The following is an 18,081-nucleotide window of genomic DNA, read 5'->3' on the forward strand; positions in this document are numbered from 1 at the left end:
CCATGAGAGATGGGAAGAACTGAATCTGTGCAGCCTGGAGGACAGAAGGGAAAGGGAAGTGATTGAAACCATTAAATCTATTAAGAGTGTGAATAAGGGTCTAGAAGACAGTATTTTCAATATTAAGCAAAAATCAAGTAATCTCAAACTGATGGAAGTTCAGAAGCAATGCTGGAAACTGACTTCACAGAAAGTGTAGTGGATGCCTGGAACCAACTTCCAGCAGAGGGTTGTGGGTCAAAAACAAACTCAAGAGGGCAGACAAATGGTCCACTAGGTGGTGGTGGTCTTCTTCTTCTTCTTCTTCTTCTTCTTCTTCTTCTTCTTCTTCTTCTTCTTCTTCTTCTTCTTCTTCTTCTTCTTCTTCTTCTTCTTCTTCTTCTTCTTCTTCTTCTTCTTCTTCTTCTTCTTCTTCTTCTTCTTCTTATTCTTCTTCTTCTTCTTCTTCTTCTTCTTATTCTTCTTCTTCTTCTTCTTCTTCTTCTTCTTCTTCTTCTTCTTCTTCTTCTTCTTCTTCTTCTTCTTCTTCTTCTTCTTCTCCTCCTCCTCCTCCTCCTCCTCCTCCTCCTCCTCCTCCTCCTCCTCCTCCTCCTCCCTCCCTTCCTTCCTTCCTTCCTTCCTTCCTCCTGTTTCTCTCTGCCAGGCTCCCTGGTCTGCTGGTATAGGTGCAGGAGGAGGCACACCCGCCTCCTCCTTCTCCTCTTCCTTCCCCTTCTCCTTCCTTCCTTCCTTCTTTCCTTCCTTCCTTCCTTCCTTCCTTCCTTCCTTCCTTCCTTCCTTCCTTATGTTTCTCTCTGCCAGGCTCCCTGGTCTGCTGGTATAGGTGCAGGAGGAGGCACACCCGCTTTGTCTGCACCACAGAGACATTCCTGTGTGTAACTCCCCTGCAGCCTTTGGCAACTACCCCACACCACACCGCAGTGCAACAGCTGTGATAATATGGGAGGCTACCAAGCCAAGCGCAGCAAGGCGTTCCCATTTCCCAGCAGCTGCATGGGCAGCTTGCTTGTGCTCAGAGGCTGTGGTTTTCCCAAAGTGGTCCAGGCAACATGGGAGCTGGCCCCGAGCAGCAGCTTGGTTTTTCTTTCTGCACAGACTTCCTAACAAGCACACAACAGACTTGGCCTAGTCACCCTTTGCGCAGGGTTTACACAGTGGATCAAATCCTATGCTAATTAAGCAGGTAGGATTTGTAGAAGATGTTGAGAGTCACCTGCAGTCTAATCATGGTTAAACTTAACAAAGCTGCCTGAATGTGGCACCATAATCCATCTTGTGGTCTCAGCCCGTCTCCTCTTCCACCTCAGTCCTGAGGGATTTCTGAATTCACCACCCAGGAATAGCCTTGAGGGGACCTGGTTGGGAGGGGGGAGGCCCCCGGAGATGTTGAGTGCCCACAATCCCACTGCTGTTCAGGAGAGAGTCCTGGGTTCCACTTGCCAGGCCGTCCCATGGTGTGTGAAGGTCAGAAGGGCTCTTGGAAGCTCCAGGCCTCCCACTCCCCCTTTTCCTGCTTGACAGCTGCTGTTTTCTTTTACCTTGAGATGGTGGTCTAGCAGTTTTTGCTTCTGCCCAAGGTTTCTCTGCTGCCTCCCAGTTTTGGGGGGCTTGCCAGGATTGAATCCCCTTTGGCTCTTAAAAATACTAATCTAAGAGCTCTCCATGGTGCAAAAATGGCACAATGCTCTTTAGTCAGTGGCACTTTTCACCTGGCCCAGGGACTTGCCCATCCCCCTTGAGGCCTTCTCTGTGCATGGTGTTTGAGCTACAGAGGAAGCAAAATGGCCTGGCTCAAACCTTGGGATATCCTTTGAGCTCCACCAGTGCAAACTAGGTGCTGTGGGATGATTTCCCCTCCCATTAGAGGGGGGGGGCGAGTTTTTGTCTGAATCTCTGGCACAGAGAAGCCCCGGCGCCTTGGGAGACGGGTTGGCTGGCTCCTCCAGGTGCTTACCGGTGACTGGAGAGGAAAGCAGGTGCGAAGGGCACAACTGGCAAAATCCTCTTTGATGGGACCCCTGCTGGAGCTGCTGCATGGCATCGCTTCAGCTGCCTGGATGGGCCGCTGTGGGTGCTGGGGGGAGCGGGTGGGCGGACGGGCGGGCCTGCCCAGAAAGCCTTACCACAGAACCAGAGAGCCCTCCCCCCCCACTCGGGCTTCTCTGGCCAGTGGCCCTGGCCTTTCCAGGAGAGGGACTCCCAGGGATCAGAGTAGAAGGAAGGGACGCTGCTTGCCCCAGCCCTTGGGGGTCGCTCTGGGGAGCAAGCTGGGCAGCACACGCACTGAATCAACCAACCGGCCTTTTCTTTCCCCCCCCCCACAGAGGCTTCTGCTGCCATGGCTCGCCGGTCACAGAGCTCCTCCCAAGGGGACAACCCTCTGGATCCCAACTACCTGCCGCCCCACTACAAGGAGTACTACCGGCTGGCGCTGGACTTGCTGGCAGAGGAGGGCAAGGAGAGCTACCACCGGTTTCTGGCGGAGGAGGCGGCCCCGGACTTCCTTTGCCCCTCGGAGATCGAGCACATCACGCAGCACCTGCAGAAGCCGCAATGCACCTCTCAGGAGGGAGGCGGCAGCACGGACTCTGGCCCGCCGGACGCGGACACGGACGGTTCCTCAGGCACTTACTGGCCAGTGAACTCTGACCTGGCCGTTCCAGAGCTGGATCTGGGCTGGCCAATGGTCTTTGGGTTCCGGGGAACAGAGGTGACTACTTTGGTACAGCCCCCACCCCCGGATAACCCCAGCATCAAGGAGGAGGCACGCCGAATGATTCGGGCTGCACAGCAGGTAGGAGAGCGAGAGGCAGAACTGTGAGGTTGTGGTTGTGGAAGATAGGGGAGACGGTGGGGGGTGGGGGTGGTCAGAGGTTCTAGGAGAGAAGCAGAGAAGTGGGTGAGACAGTTGGCTTTCCACTCCAGATAATGATTTTTTTCTTTCAGTGGTCTTTGGGCCGTTTTTAGTTCTTGATCTCCCTCCAGAATTTTGCGTATGAGTTGTGTTTCTATTCTGACCTGTTTTCTCCTGCTTTCGGAGAGCCATGGAGCTGGAAGTGAGCATTTCAGTTCAGGAGGGCAGCCCACTTCTCCAAGCAGGAGTCCAGCAAAGTGGGGTGGTTCCCCCCACGCCGTCCCAAGCAACTGACACCAGGGTTAACTTCCTGTTTCCATTGGGATCTTACAATTTACCAGATCCCTCTTTCAAAAGCGGTGTTATTTTGATCACTTTCCAACCCTCTGATGCAAGAACTAACTGTAGGGACTTGGCTGTCTCTCTCTCTCGGTTGATGGTGCAGTTTTTCCCTTGAATTCATGGATGGATTGTAGAGTTAGAAGGGGCTATTTATCTCATTGGATCCCATCCTGCTCAGTGAAGCCCGAGGTCAGTTTGAGGAGTCTCTGTGAGGGAGGGCCCACCACCAGCTTTATAGTCAAACGGCTCTGCCCTTGAGGGCTGTTTCCTAATGTTCTCCCAGAATTGCTTGTCTCCACTCCACTTGGGAAGTTAGGAATCCAGGTCACTTGCCTTCTCATTCATCTCCGGGCAAGGCTCTGTCTCTCTGCAGATTGGCAGCTTTGGCCATAGAGGAAAATCGTACAATTGTAGGGCTGGCAGGGACCTTGGAGGTCTTCTAGTCCAACCCCCTGCCTAGGGCAAGAGTCCTTATACCATTCAGAACAAATGGCTGTCCAACCATGTTTGGCCACCCTTTCCCACTGCACCATCTTTGCGGCGTGGCTAGTCCCTCTGCTTTCCTCTCCCACCTGCTCCACCAGGGCTGCTAAAGGAGACCGGCCACACTTGCTCTCGGTCTCCCTGACCCTTTCCTGCACTCCCCTGTCTTCGGGACGACATACACCGAGCCGCAAGCTAGTCCCGCTGGTTGGGTCGGCTGTGCAGAAGAGAGCTGAAGCCTAGAAAACTGAGTTGAATAAGCTATGATTCAATTGAACGGTGGGGGAACCCAGGGACCATTTTTATACAAGGCACTGCTATGCGGCCCCTCTTCGCTTCCACTTCTGGGTTTGGACTGCGCTCAGATGAGCCCCCTGCACCCCTCACCATCCAGGTTCAGGTTATTTTATTATTAATCACTCCATTGGGACGTAGCCTGACCCAGGCTCCTAAGTCTCCACATTGGGAGGGATTTCCTGGAAGTGAGAGCTATGAAACGAGGCAACTCATTTAGAGCCTTCCCCCCCACCTTTCAGTGGAGGTCTCCTAACAGCAGGTGGAGGTTCATCCGTCCAAAATGGTTTTGCAGATCCTATACTCCAGGGCTTTTCAACCAGTGGTACGAGTACCACCCGTGGTACATTGGCACTGGCAGGTGGTACGTGATCATCCTAGAAAAGTCGTAGCGAGGGAGGGGAATGAGCTGAACCGGTGGGAGCACCGCACAAGCTGAGCAAGAGATGGCTGGAGCTGCAGGGCTGTCAGGGCTCAGCGGAAGCGCCAGGATCAGTGTTGCTTTCCAGCTAATTGGCGTTTCTTCGGGCTGTCAGGGCTCAGCGGAAGCGCCAGGATCAGTGCCAGGCTCCAGCTGGAGCTCAGCGCTGATCCTGGCGCTTCTGCTGAGCCCAGAAGATGCGCCGATCAGCTGGAATGTTGCAGCATCTCCAGGGTCTTGTGATTTACATTCAGATGCTTGGCAACTGATTCATATTTATGACGGTCACAGTGTCCCAGGGTCATGTGAAGTGACCAAAACCTGCTGCAACCATCCAGCAGACAGGTGGAATAAAAACCAAACACCCCCTCACCCCACCCCCGCTGCCAATCCCCAACAGAAATGCTCACAACAGTTAAAACCTCGGACAGGAGGAAGAGCGCTGCCAGGCAGGCAGGCAGGTGTCTTGCTCAGCTATGGCTTGGGGGGCACTTTTTTCAGTGCCATTGTAACTTCGAACAGTCATTAAGCGAACTGTTGTAAGTTGAGGACTACCTGTGCTTTATCACTTTTTTCTTTTTTGGTCATCAAGTTTTTGACACCTTGCTAGGTGACTGGTGGTACTCGGATATTGCCATATCCTAAAAGTAGTACAATGGGTGAAAATTTTGAAAAGCCCTGCTATATTCAACCTGGGAAGGACTGGAGGATTCTCCCAACTGTGATTTTATGAATCCTCTTGAACTCTTCATCCCACTCAATTTTCTTTCTTTGAAAATAATTCCTCTGAATTTTCTAAATATTAGTCTTTTTGCAACCTTTTGCCAGAAAATAAATTTCTATTTCTTTTAATACCTATTTATGGATTGCTATTCAATGTTAAAAAGGATTGAATCTGATTACTATATAATCAGATTTGAGCAATTTCTCCTGAAAACACTCTGAGTCAGTGACTGTCACCATCTCATGTGAATCTCAGAAATTTGTTTACTGATTATGTGTGTAATGCGCAAAATTGTTTCATTGTTGCACATGCTTAGCATGTTAGAAATACAGGGTGACTTGCCACTGTGCTATTAGTAATGCCCTTAATGCGCAAAATTTTACTAGGCCACTGTGCTGAATGAACATTCCGGGAGGGGACTGTTAAAACAGGCTCACATACATTTTTTTTTTTTAAGTAAAAGGTTAAGGTAAGCATTTCTCCTGTCCAGTTATGTTGGACTCTAGGGGGCGATACTCATCATCCTTTCCTAACTGAGGGAACCAGCATTGTCCTAAGATGCTTCCGCAGTCATGTGTCAAGCATGACTATATGCTAAAGGTGCAGGGAATGCTGTTACCTTCCCACCAAAGAGGTATCTATTTACTTACTCGCATTTGCATGTTTTCAAACTGCTTGGTGGGCAGGAGCTGGAGCAGTAACGGGAGCTCACCCAGTCGTGCAGTGCTCGGGTCTCGAACCTGGACTGTTAACTTTCCATTTGACAAGCTCCACAACTTTAACCACTGAACTATTGAGCTTCTTTTTTAAAAAGAAAAAATAGAAATTAAACATATACAAATTTAAAAATATACAAATTTACAAAATGCGTGTCACAAAAACAATGAAGACATAGTATGGTGATCCCTATATTTTAAAGAATTAAAACATAATAAATGAATAATTTAATAATAAAAGCATAATTTTAGTAACCCATCTAAAGATAAAAAAGGCAAAGGCTTCCCCTATCCAGTCATGTCTGACCCTTAAGGGGCGGTGTTCAACTCCCTTCTTTGGCCAAGGAAGCCAATGTTGTCCGAAGACAATTTCTGTGGTCAGGTGCCTGGCACGGCTACATGCCAAAGTCGCCCAGAACACAGTGACCTTCCCACCGAAGTGGTACCTATTTACTCACATTTGCATGCTTTCAAACAGCTAGATGGGCAGGTGGAAATCTAAAATCTAAACATAAATCTAAACATAAGAAAAGGCAAATAAGGAAAAGCACTCCAAAGTCTAATCTTGTCTGGTGTCATCATAAATGTCCCTATTTTATGTATTCTAAATACCGAAGCATATGACAAAAAAAGTCGTATTTCCTGTTCCAAGGAAATGTGTTATTCTCTTTGAAGATTTTCAGGATAGGAGTAGGGTTCCCAAATGTTTAAAAGATTCCTTATAATTTCAAGAATGTGGGGGGGAAATAAAAATACAGGAAAGTTTCAGGTCTAGATAAATTATCAAAAGGAAAATGGAAGTTGCGGCCAGTCTGAACATCCTGCGTGCGAATGACACTGCCTGCCCGGCTCTTTTGGGGAGCGACCCCAGAAAAGCTCTTTAAGAACTGAGAAGCGGTTCCCACCTCCCTCCCCAGACCCAGGCACTTGGAGCCAGCATCTTTGGGGGGTTTTATTGGCCATTGCTGACTGCATGTAAAGCACACACACACACAAAAAAATCCAATTCTGTACTCATCCATTGCAAAACGAAATCATTTAATAATTGTGTTGACTTTCTGTGCCCTTAACAGCTTCATCTCATTTAGACTTCCTTAAGTAATTTAAAAAAAGTGTCTGCAAGATCAGTGGTTATCGATCAGTCATAAATTGACTTCCAATTCTTAGCTAGTGCTTCAGAAACATTTTGAGAATAAAAATCAAACAGTGATTTATACAGGCAGTCTTCAACCTTTGACCACAATTGGACTCAAAATTTCTGTTACTAAGTGAGATAGTTTTAAAGTGAATCCCTGTAGTTGTTAAGTTAGAATCATGGCCGTTAAGTGAATCCAGTGTCCCCCATTGACTTTGCTTGTCAGAAGGTCGCAAAAGGGCATCACATGACCCCCCCGGGGCACTGCGACCTTCATAAATATGAGTCAGTTGCCCAGCGTCTGAATTTTGATCATTGATCCTGGGGACGCTGCAATAGTCATAAGTGTGAAAAACAGTCATAAATCACTTTTTTCAGTGCTGTTGTAATTCAAACGGTCACTAAATGAACTGTTATAAATTGAGGATTACCTGTAATATGATATTATGTATAAAAAAACTACGCTTATTATCTCCACAGAGCACAATGTTTAGAACGTTTACAAAATTTACATTTACAATTACAAAAATGTTGAATTCTTTTGTAAGGGTTGGGCAAAGCTAAACGTCATAAACATTTGCTTCACATTTTCTCCCTGTGACTTTTGCTTAAGGTTTAATCTAACTTCCCATACCCAGAACCTAGACAATAGACCGGTCAGTTGCTGTGGTTGCTCTTGGGTGACTTGCCCCAGAATGGCATCATCACGCCCAGCAAAGCTGTCCTTGCCGTTCGCGGGGCAGTGCGACACAGCCTGCCTTGGCTCTGCCCCTCCGAACCAGCCGGACGGAGATTCCCGGGGACTCCTGGAAGGGAGGACAGGTCTCCTCGGGTGCTGTGGGTCAACTAGCCAGCCGGCCGAGGCTCAGGGTGTGCGGGCCGGAGAAAGGGAGCTTGTGCTGGTGCAGGGCAAAGGCTGCCACCGTCTTCCTCTTGTCAAAAGCGGGCTAACTCAGGCAAGAGCGAAGGAAGTCTGGATGGCCGAGTGTCACACAACGGAAGGCCAAGCCGGGAGACAGCTTGCCTCTATGTCCGGGGTCCTAATCTGGGCTTTTTCCTACTCCCTCAGGTGGTTGCTATAGTAATGGATATTTTCACCGATGTGGACCTCTTGAGCGAGGTACTGGATGCGGCTGCACGCAGAGTTCCCGTCTACATCCTCCTTGATGAGATGCATGCCCAGCTCTTCCTGGACATGGCTGCCAAATGTAGAGTGAACCTCAACTTTGTGGAAGTGAGCACGGGAAATGGGTCTGGGGGGATTTGGGGAGGGCAGGACAGATGCCAGCTGAGGGGGCAGCCCTCAGTCAGCGGGCATGAATGAGTAGGGCCCTGCTGGAGGCAGAACTGCGGAGCCAAAGGAGCAGCTCCTTTGATGGGGCCGAGGGAGCCCCGTTGATTTTTGCCTGACACGGCACAGGGCCTCCTGCTCAAGCAGAAGGTTGGATGGGAAGACCTCCGAGGCCTCTTCCGACTCCTCTGTTATTCTGCTAATTTCTTCTTTTTGCCCAATGACTGACTGCAGTAGCCGGTGAGCCTCAACTCTCACAGCGGGCGATGTTGTACAGTGTAAGACGGCCACAGGTCAGCCAATGAAGCGTTAATCTAGCATACTATCGGCACTAACATAGCTCTATGTAATGTTTGGTTCACTGTGTTGTGTGAACCCAGAACATCAGATTGATTAAATCACGATTTGATAAAAGTAGGAAAGTGTTTTGAGAACACAGGGCAACATCTTGTCTCATTCCGATGGACATTGTGATACTGAGCGCATACTGGAAAAGTCTTTTGCAGTTGGCAGTCTGTGTGCCAATTTCAGAAATAAGTTTCTCATAGGGAGAAGAAGTTTACCAAATATAAGGAAGAATTAGGATTTTTTTCACATAAGTGAAACATCATCACAAACTTCTACTAGCCATCTTTGGTTTCCAGCTGAAAGGATCCAACCTGAGAGGCTCTCGGGAACAGGCAGGAGCCCCAGCCCGACTCAGTTGATCCTGTTCTGGTCCAAGAGGAAAACGAGCCTCTTGGGCAGGATGGAGGCTCAAAAGGCCAAGAGGGGAAATGCGAGGGAGGGGGGGGAGCTTGATGTCAAATGGAGGAGGTCACCAGGCCTCGGCACCTGCTGATCAGCCTCTTGGTTCCTTTGCAGTTCCTACGTGTGCGGACAGTTTCTGGCCCCACCTATTACTGCCGCACGGGGATGTCCTTCAAGGGCCACGTGAAGGAGAAGTTCTTGCTGGTGGACTGCATGGTGGTGCTGAGTGGCAGCTACAGGTGAGCAGGGAGGGGGCGGGAAGGCGGGTGGCCTGCACACCAGTGAATCGTGGACATCCTAACGAGAACCTATAGGATAGAAGAACACCTCCCCTCCCAGTTTCTCAAAAGAGATGCTGATAAAATAAGTCTTGACCATGGAACGTGGGTCCCACGAGGTCATCAGATTAAAAAAGTGGCTGACCGTCCAACTGATAATCGATCCTAGAGGTCCCATGGCCAATGGAAATTAAGAGATCTCTATCTGGAGGTGTTCAGGGCGTGGCAGGGGGAGAAGTGCGGTTGGGGGGGGGGAGCTGCAGCTCATATCAAAGACTCATTTTCCTCCTGCTCCCTTTGCAGCTTCATGTGGTCGTTTGAGAAGATCCACCGGAGCATCGCTCATATCTTCCAGGGTGAGCTGGTGGCCAGCTTCGACGAGGAATTCCGCATTCTTTTCGCCCAGTCGGACCCGCTGGTTCCTCCGTCCAACGTTTTAGTGAGGACAGAAGCCCCGGTGGGGCCCTACAGCATGGCCCCCTTTGGCAACAACATGCCCTTCTTTTCAAAGAAGCCGCACCTGCTTTTCCCCCGAGAGGACAACCTTTTCCCGCCTTTCACAGACCGGATTGACCCAGACAGGTATTTCCTCTCTTCTTTGAGAAGAGACGACATGCTGCGTCACACCTTAGAGGGTTCGGCCATGAGAATGTATTCCAAAAAAATGGAAATGGAGAATTGCCAGGTGGACCCTGTTCGGGGCTACCTCCGTTCCAAGCAGCTGGAGATGGACTCATTTAAAAGGCACAGCTTCGCGGAAGGCACCTTTGAGAACTTTCAGTCCACAAAGCAGTTTTCTAAGCAGTTGTTCATGAACAATTTGGACGAGTTTAAAATTCAGTCCAGTCATTTTCAAAAAGATCAGTTTTATCAGTATCAGTTTGAACATCCCCATGGGGCTCACAGGCCCCAGGGTCTTTTTGAAAGAATTCGAGGAAGCAGACTGGGATTCAATGAACCAGAAGATTATGCAGATGGATTTAGGTGTCCAGAACTGGAACCCAATTTCCCACCAGATGGGTACCCACTGCGGCTGGATTATGTGCCTTCCAATTCTTCTAAAGAAGTGCGACACGGCTCTGATCACCTGAATCCAGGAGGAAACGGTCTCCTCGGTCTTCCCTCGCTCAGAAGGCAGAACATGGGGCAGAAATTTATGTGCCAGACATCTCCCACACAGAAGCAGAGCATGGAGCAGAGGCTTTTCCTGCACGACCAGGGCCAGGAGGCAGAGCAAGACAAGAAGGTTCAGGAGAACAGGGCAGGGTTGCGCAACTGGAGAATTTCCTCCTACCTCAGCGGGTATCAATCTGACCCGGGAGAGGAAGGCCTTCCGTTGATGCCAGTCGAGTCGGAGATGCATAACGAGGTACTTAGCCCTCCAGAACCCTTTAGCAAGTATCCCAGCGACCTCCTCCCCTCTTTCAAACCTCCGCTTCCACTTCCAAATGCCAAAGACATTTCTGGAATGGAGAGATTGCCAGAAGAAACCTCAGTGGTGAAACAGGATCCCTTCAGGAGCAGAATAAATCCCTTAATCCAGAGGAGTTCACGACTGAGATCCTCCCTTATTTTTAGTGCTGCCAAATTAGACCAGCCAAACTCATCTGCTGAGAAAGTCCAAATGGTACAAAAAGAGGAGACCTCCACCGAGGCAGTCAAGGGCACTGAAACCCTAAAAGCCACCACTGTCTCTAAAGTGGCCGAGCTGCTGGAAAAGTACAAGTCAGTGGGCAAAGACTCGCAAAGCCCCACCCTCAGTCACACCAAGGCTATGTCTGCCTTTCTCCAGGAGGAATCCCAGAATGCAGAAAAAAAGTGCACCAAGTCGGTGCAGTACAAGATTCTGGAGAGCCAGGTGCGGGAGGACTCCAAAGACTCCTTCAGCCCCTACAAGCTGCACCTGGAGTCAGAGGAGCAATTTAGGGGGGTTGCCTCAGCCACCGACGTACTTAGCAAGGACCCCATGGCCCACGGGAGCAATAAAACAGACAAGCTTGCTTCTCGATTCTACCCAGTAGACCAATCCAGTCTTCCAGGGAACGAGAGCCTAATATTTGTGGGAGAAACTCCGAAACTTGCCATACCAGAGAAGAAGGAAAACTTGTCTTTCAAAGGAGGAGACGGGTCTGAAACTGAAGGCCAGAAGCCAGCACAAGCCCCAGTCAGCACCATCTCCTCCAAGAACCAGGGCTCTGACAGCTCTCTCAGTAAGCCCCACGAAGAAATTTGCAAGCAGGAACAGAGTCCGAGAGAGTTTTTTAGGAAAGGATCTCTCAAGCTAAAGCAGTTGCTAAATCCCAAAGCTGAGAAAAAAACAGACGAAGAAACAGGCCCGGAGAGCTGGAAGCCAGATAAACTGAACGCAGGAGCCCTCAAGCGAATGTCCAGGAGTGATTCTCAGGAGATTATAGAGGAGGAGAAATCACCCAAACTGGCCTCACCCGTGCCTGTCTACAAGGTGAACCCAGCGCCTCAGCCTCGACTGCCCTCCGCCACTGCCAACGTCCTGTACAGCAGCAACCTCCGAGATGACACAAAGGTCATTCTGGAGCAAATTTCGGCCAACAGCCAGAAGAACCGGGCAGAATTGGCCAGGCAGCTCCCAGCGGCCAGCAATCCTGAGCTGTCCAGGTCCGCCACAAGTTTAGACCGCAGAGGGGAAGAGAGGTACACAGGGGTCAGCAGGTCAGAGAGCTTTGGGAGCCATAAGCGGGGCCTGCAGAGGGAGCCTTCCGAGGACCGGGATTCTCTTCTGAAGCGGATGGAGAGCATGAGGAAGGAGAAGCGAGTCTACAGCCGCTTCGAGGTTTTCTGCAAGAAGGAGGAACAAAGCGAGGAGGAATGTGAGACAGACGCCAAAGACAAGAAGATGGGGAAGTTCATGCCAAAACTCCTGGGGTCCTTCAAAACCAAAAAATGACTTTGAGGCAGCTGCCTGGGACCAAGGTTCGTGGCAGGTCTTCCTCTGCAGACCTTCCATTTCCAAGCCTTTTCTAGCAGCAGGACAGCTGGGCTGGGGCTGGGGGAGAGAGGAAAGGGGGGCCACCAAGCAGGATTAAATGACCACTGGGGGTATTAAGAGGCTAGCATCCCATTAGAGGTTAACTTTTTTTGGAAGGGATGGAGATTAGTCCCACTCTTAGGAACTCCCTCCAGGTATGAGAGAAAAAAACACCCATGTGAACGAAGAGGAAGCATTTGGCAACACAACTGCTTTTTGTGCAAATTCCAAGAACCCCATTCTTAGTGCCCAGCTCAGGGCAATCGTCCTGGGCCACTGCCTCTCATCTTTTGCCTTTGCATGGGACATTTTCTTTGTGGGAACACTCCATCTGCGGTAGAGGGAAAGAGGCAGGAAGGAATCCACGAGGGAAGGTGAAATCCACACAGAAAAGCACAGAGGTCATCTGGTCCATTAGAACAGGGCTTCCCAAATCTGGGTAAATTATCCCAAAGTGGGTAAAAGTGTTTTTTTCTTTAGTAACGGCACACAACCCGATTACCCAACTGCAACGGGGTCATTTAAATTGACTTAAAAGTGGTTTACTTACATTGGGTAAAAAGGACTTTCTGATAGGCAGTTTTGGATAATGAAAGCAAAAGTTTGGGAAGCCCTGCAGGAGAACCTCTTTGCTAGATGACCATCTTGCTGGAAGACCTCCAGTAAAAGAGAATTTCCCTCATGGGGCAGCCTGTTGTACTCACTGACGTTCCCCTGAACTGCCCTTGTTCTTTGAGCATGCTGGTTCTGGCCCTGTCCTCCGAGAGCCCTTCAGACATGGGGAGGCTGCCATCGCATCTCCCTGCTGTAGGCTAAGCATGTCCAGCTCTCCCACCATCCCTGCTAGACCTCTGGCACCCAGGGTGGGTCAGAGCCCTCCAGATGGGGCTTGGCTAGGGCAGAGTAGAGTGCGATGTTCACTTCTTGGGATTTGGACTTTCATGTGGCTGTAAATTCATCCAGGGTAGCATTTGCCTGCTTAGCAGCTGCTCATGTATGGTTGATGAGGACACCCAGACCCCTTTCACACGTACTATCGAGTCATGCTTTCCCCATCCTAGACTAGTGCCTTACACATTTCCTAGACTAGTGCCTTACATATTGAAAACTGCCTTACAATGTTCAAGCTGCTCTAGACCTTTTTGAGTCTTCACTTCTTTCTGCAAACTTGGTGACTACCCAGACGATGATTCCCTCCTCCAAACCCTCGATAAAAAGAGCCCTGTGCCTCCACCCCTCACCCCACTGGAGGGTTAGGACTGGGTGAAACTACTGTAAGATGGACTCGCCATTGGCTGTGATTGTACCCAAAAAAGCGCTTTCTAATGGATGTTCTCCAGCTTGGAAGGAAGTCTCAAGTGAAGAGTGTCTAGAAATACTTTTGTTAAGATTCTGGTTCACGATGTCTGTAAGATTCCCCTCATCTACTAAGCCAGGAACTCTATCTGGGGTTATAGTCTGGGATAATTTCTTTGTGAGACACCCCATCACCACCTCCCGCTGGCTCTTCTTAACTATTGTATTTCTTTCTCACAAATGGTCTGTTTGGTCAAGTAGTTTCTCAGGCCCTTCTCCTTCCCTTTTTGAAGGTGGGACTTAATAATAGAGTAAGAGTTGGAAGGGACATTGGAGGTCTTCTAGTCCAACCCTTTGCCCACACAGGAGAACCTATACCATTCTGGACAAATGGTTATCCAGTCTTTTCTTAAAAACCTCCAGTGATGAAGCTCCCACAACTTCCCAAAAACAAGCTATTCCACTGAGTAACTATTCTCATTGACAGGAAATTTCTCCTTAAAATTTGACCTCCTCCAGTCTTCTGCAACCTCACCAGTCCTCCCGAAGTCGTCAGAGATCACCAAGAGGGTTCTGCAATTGCCCTCAACACCGAAGAACATAATCCACATGTGGGTCTGGATACCTCATTCAAGATAACCTAATTTCCTTCTTGTCCTCATCTTTGGGGTCGGGGCGAGGCAACCAGAACCACTTGAGGGGAGGCCCAAGTGGGCATTTTCCTGATCAGCTGCTATTACAAGAATTTTGCCAGACTTCCCTTGGGAAACCACAGGTGTTTCCCTCTCCCGAAGAGACTCTAAACTGGAATGTCTCTTTACTCCCCGAGAAAGAGGGATGAACCTCTCCACTCAGCTGACGGTTTCACCGCATTTGTCCCGAGATTCAGCTTCCTCGTAGCCATAGCGCCATTTCTATTCTGGGGAAAGATGCAAAGTAAGATGGTCCCTTTGCACCATCAGCCTTAAGCAATTTCTTCTTACAACAGGCCTACATTCTGTTGGGCTTTATTTTTTTATGCATTTATTGTTCCTCTTTCCATGTTTTGCATGCGTCTCTTTTTCTCTTCAGCAGTTGAAAGAACTTCTGTAACTCTGCTGACCTCCTCAGATTTTTGTCCCCATTTTTCTTTGGTTGGATTATTTCTGACGGTCCCTTACAGAATCCCATTGCTTAGAATTCTTCTCATCTTTCTTGGATCGTTTGCTCCTTCAGGATTTCAAGTGATTGGATCTCACCTATCTTCCCTTGGAATTTGGATAAGTCCTTCCAAATTTTTCTCTTTTCAGGTCCCCTTCCAGAAATTACAAACTCAGAGGTAACATTATAACTTGGCCTAATGTTTCAGTTAGCTCCCCTTCCCTCCTATGGGGAGAGGGCTAGGGCTGGGACAGCAGGCCTCCTTGTTCGTTTTTCTGATGAGTGAAACGCTCGGGAAAACAGGGCAAAGGTTTATTCGACATTCGATTTGGCAAATTCCCCCACTGACACCAGGGCAACCGAAGTCTCCCACTATTACTGACAGTCATAGAACTGGGGGCTGGAAGGGGCACCCCACCTTTCCAGTCACCTTCCCTAGGATGCCCTTTTTGTGTACCTGAAGCCTGATAACCTGGTTTTTCCTCCTCCTCCTCCTCCTCCTCCTCCTCCTCCTCCTCCTCCTCCTCCTCCTCTATGGATCTCTGCATTTTGTCACCCTCCTCTGAACGCCTTCTAGCCTGTCAGTATTCTGGATACCCTGGTCCGTAATCACTTGCTTTTGTGATACGGTCTCGCCAGGGCAGAGTAGAGAGAGGGCATTCCTATGGCTAGCTCTTGATTTTCAGTATCCTGCAATTTCTTCTTGCACCACGATTCCCAGCAATGGTTGAAGGGAAAAAAAGAAGAAGAAAAAACCTCTACCTGCGTCCAGAACTTTTCCCTACTTTGCTCCCACAAGCTCATCCTCTCAGCGAGAACCGGCCTGGACAGAGCCGCCGTCCGCAGTCCAAAGGCTCCAGTTTAGACAGAGCTCCTCAGGGGAGATGGACGGGCTACCGCCCCGATTCAAGAAGGCTGCTCTGCAGGTAGAAGATGAGGGGTCACTTCCAGCCCATCTCACTGCTTCCACTGGAGAGATGGAGGATGACCAGCGATCCACGGCATGCCTGAAACCAGGCCATGCAAACAGTCCAAGCCCCATCCACGGGATGCAGGCAGCATAGGAAACCATGCCCCCCCCCCGTCCTGCCTGTGGAAAACCCTCTCTCCACAGAACTGGTCCCTGGAGCCCAAAGGATTTGGGGGGGGGTCGTGGCCCTAGGATAGAGAAAGCATCCTGGAGTGTGTGCAGGCAGGTGGCTCTGGTGAGGGCCGAGGAAAGTGTTGCCATGCAGTCCGAGACAGAATGGGAGGACCTGCTTGCACCCGACCCAGAGGGAGCTGCAACATCCCTCTCCACCCTCCTTTGTGGGGCATGAGAAGAGGGCCCCAGGCTTCCTTCCTGGGTTGGGGGGCAGGGGAGCTGCATGGGATCATTCCCAGGGACCTCTGGTACAGACGAGAGCGCTACCTGCTTTCTCCTCGGGCTAAGGGCTAGGTAAAATGAACAGGGTCCTGTAAAGAAATGTTAAAGGGCATTTCTTTACTTCTGTTGCCTTGTTTGCCCTTGCGAGGCTGGAAGGAATATCAGGTAGGGTTGTCACTTGCAATTCATGGGCTTGCTGGCTGTGGCAGAAACAGCGAAGTGGCCACAATTGGGCCTCCTGTGCCCAGTCTTGGCACATGACTAGGAATGTCTGAGAGTCTTCAAAAAGAGATGGGAAAACTCCTGGACGTAGTCAAATTAAACAGTTGTGAATTTGATGCACATCTCTCACGGTATTAGCAAGACCCACAAAGGACATTAGCGGGCAATTTAGTTAGGCCATTAAAATCTTAATAGAGCTCTTTATTCATTTTCCGCTTTGTCCATTCCTTTGTGACTTAGCATCTAATGCAAACCCAGTTTTTTAGTTTATGGTTCAATATATTGCTATTAACCAGAAGACTGGTTAATTCAGTCTCCAAATGAGGCATGTGAACGCCATCCTGACCTTCCCAATATCTTAATACCTCCCTTGAGGGAAAGTGACCTAAATTATTGCTGTTTTTTCCTTTCTCATACACACACACACACACACACACACACACACACACACACACACTCCTCCCAACTGGTCTGGTACATGGTATACTAATGTTTGTTGCTCCACTTCAATACTAGGTCAAAGAAGGTGAGACAAAGACTGAGACTGAGGATCTCAACCCATTGAGAACTTTAGGCCATCCAGCTGCTGTACTACCTCTATGAGCAAAACCACTTGCCCCCAGAGCCAGCCACTGAAGGCCAAGCGCTAGATATTCCTGGAAAAGCTGTTCAGCAGTGGAATCACTTCCCCAGATCTCCTCCCTTCCTGGAGGCCTCCAAATGGGGCTGGTTGGCCACCTCTCCAGAGTTATTTGGAGGGCTTCCTAAGGCATTCCCCTCCCCCAATGCATTCATTCTGTAGCCCAGTCTTGTGTTGGACTTGCCAAAATCATCAGTTGACCCTCATTGACTGTGCCGGACCTTTGGTGCAACCTATTTTCAGGGCTCCTTGGGTAGTCTCAATACTCTAGTGCTGATTAATTGGGATTTTTCAGATAACTTAGGCTAAATTACCACTTTATAAGTACTGAGAGAAAGCCAAGGGTGTCGGCCAAGGGGCCGAGACCCAGAGATAGTTACCTGAAGAATTCCCTTGCTCAGGCCATCGTTTCAAGTGCCAGTCTTGTTCCTCCTGATTATGTATCACCCCGATAAAACCTGTCCATTACTTTGAAATCTGCTTTCAATTGGGCAGTTCTTAAATCTCTGAAAAAGGGGCTGCAGAATTGTTCTAAGAGTATTTGGGGAAAAAAGATAGCTCATTGGGCTTGAAGCAATCAGTTGCCTAGAGGGCTAATAATTCTGCTTAAAGCAGTTATAAGTTCTGTGACTGGAATAAACTATGCAAATGTACATACATTTCTTGCAATTGCTTCTTAATTGTCAAGTATATGAAGTTTTCTTTCGCGTGGGAAGGCTTTCACCTCTGTACGTATCAGATTCCGACTGCAGTTTTAGGTCTGAGAAACCAAAGGGTGGAGCCAGACAACACAGTGAAGCGGTTGTGATTTTCTGGACTTTTGGACAGGGTGGGGTCTACAAAGTACATTAAGTTTATTTTTTAACCTAAAATCGCAGTTGCCTGTTTCCTATCTCAAAATGCTGCTAAACAAAAAGCCACCACTGCATTTGAATGGGATTCAAGTTGCTACAATTTTGTTCACTGGTTTGCGTGATTAAGGTTTAAAGGTGAGGCTGCTTCATCAGCACCAGCCAGGGAAGGCTGTGGACGCGTACCATTGAACAAGCTCCAGCCTCAGGTAACTTATGTATATTCCTGGTCAGCTAAGAAAAGTCTACAAGTGTCGCTATGCTGGGCACAGCA

General features: G+C 49.1%; 1 protein-coding gene across 3 annotated transcripts in view; it reads left to right on the top strand.

The window, feature by feature from the left end:
• LOC120317783 (protein FAM83H-like) overlaps window positions 1-17,615 on the top strand; it is a 30,060-nt gene extending 12,445 nt beyond the window's left edge. For 2 of the 3 annotated variants that reach the window (XM_039364637.1, XM_039364636.1), the window contains exons 2-5: window positions 2,325-2,794; window positions 8,039-8,203; window positions 9,125-9,249; window positions 9,592-17,615. In XM_039364637.1, the coding sequence (XP_039220571.1) occupies window positions 2,339-2,794; window positions 8,039-8,203; window positions 9,125-9,249; window positions 9,592-12,211 (3,366 nt within the window). In that variant the 5' untranslated portion in view covers window positions 2,325-2,338 and the 3' untranslated portion in view covers window positions 12,212-17,615. The remainder of the gene's footprint in view (window positions 1-2,324; window positions 2,795-8,038; window positions 8,204-9,124; window positions 9,250-9,591) is intronic. The other variant, XM_039364638.1, reaches the window with a different exon arrangement.
• The last annotated feature ends 466 nt before the right edge of the window (window positions 17,616-18,081 follow it).

Source organism: Crotalus tigris, unplaced genomic scaffold (assembly GCF_016545835.1).
Source record: "Crotalus tigris isolate CLP2741 ecotype Arizona unplaced genomic scaffold, ASM1654583v1 scf7180000019818.546109, whole genome shotgun sequence".
Lineage (NCBI taxonomy): Eukaryota > Metazoa > Chordata > Lepidosauria > Squamata > Viperidae > Crotalus > Crotalus tigris.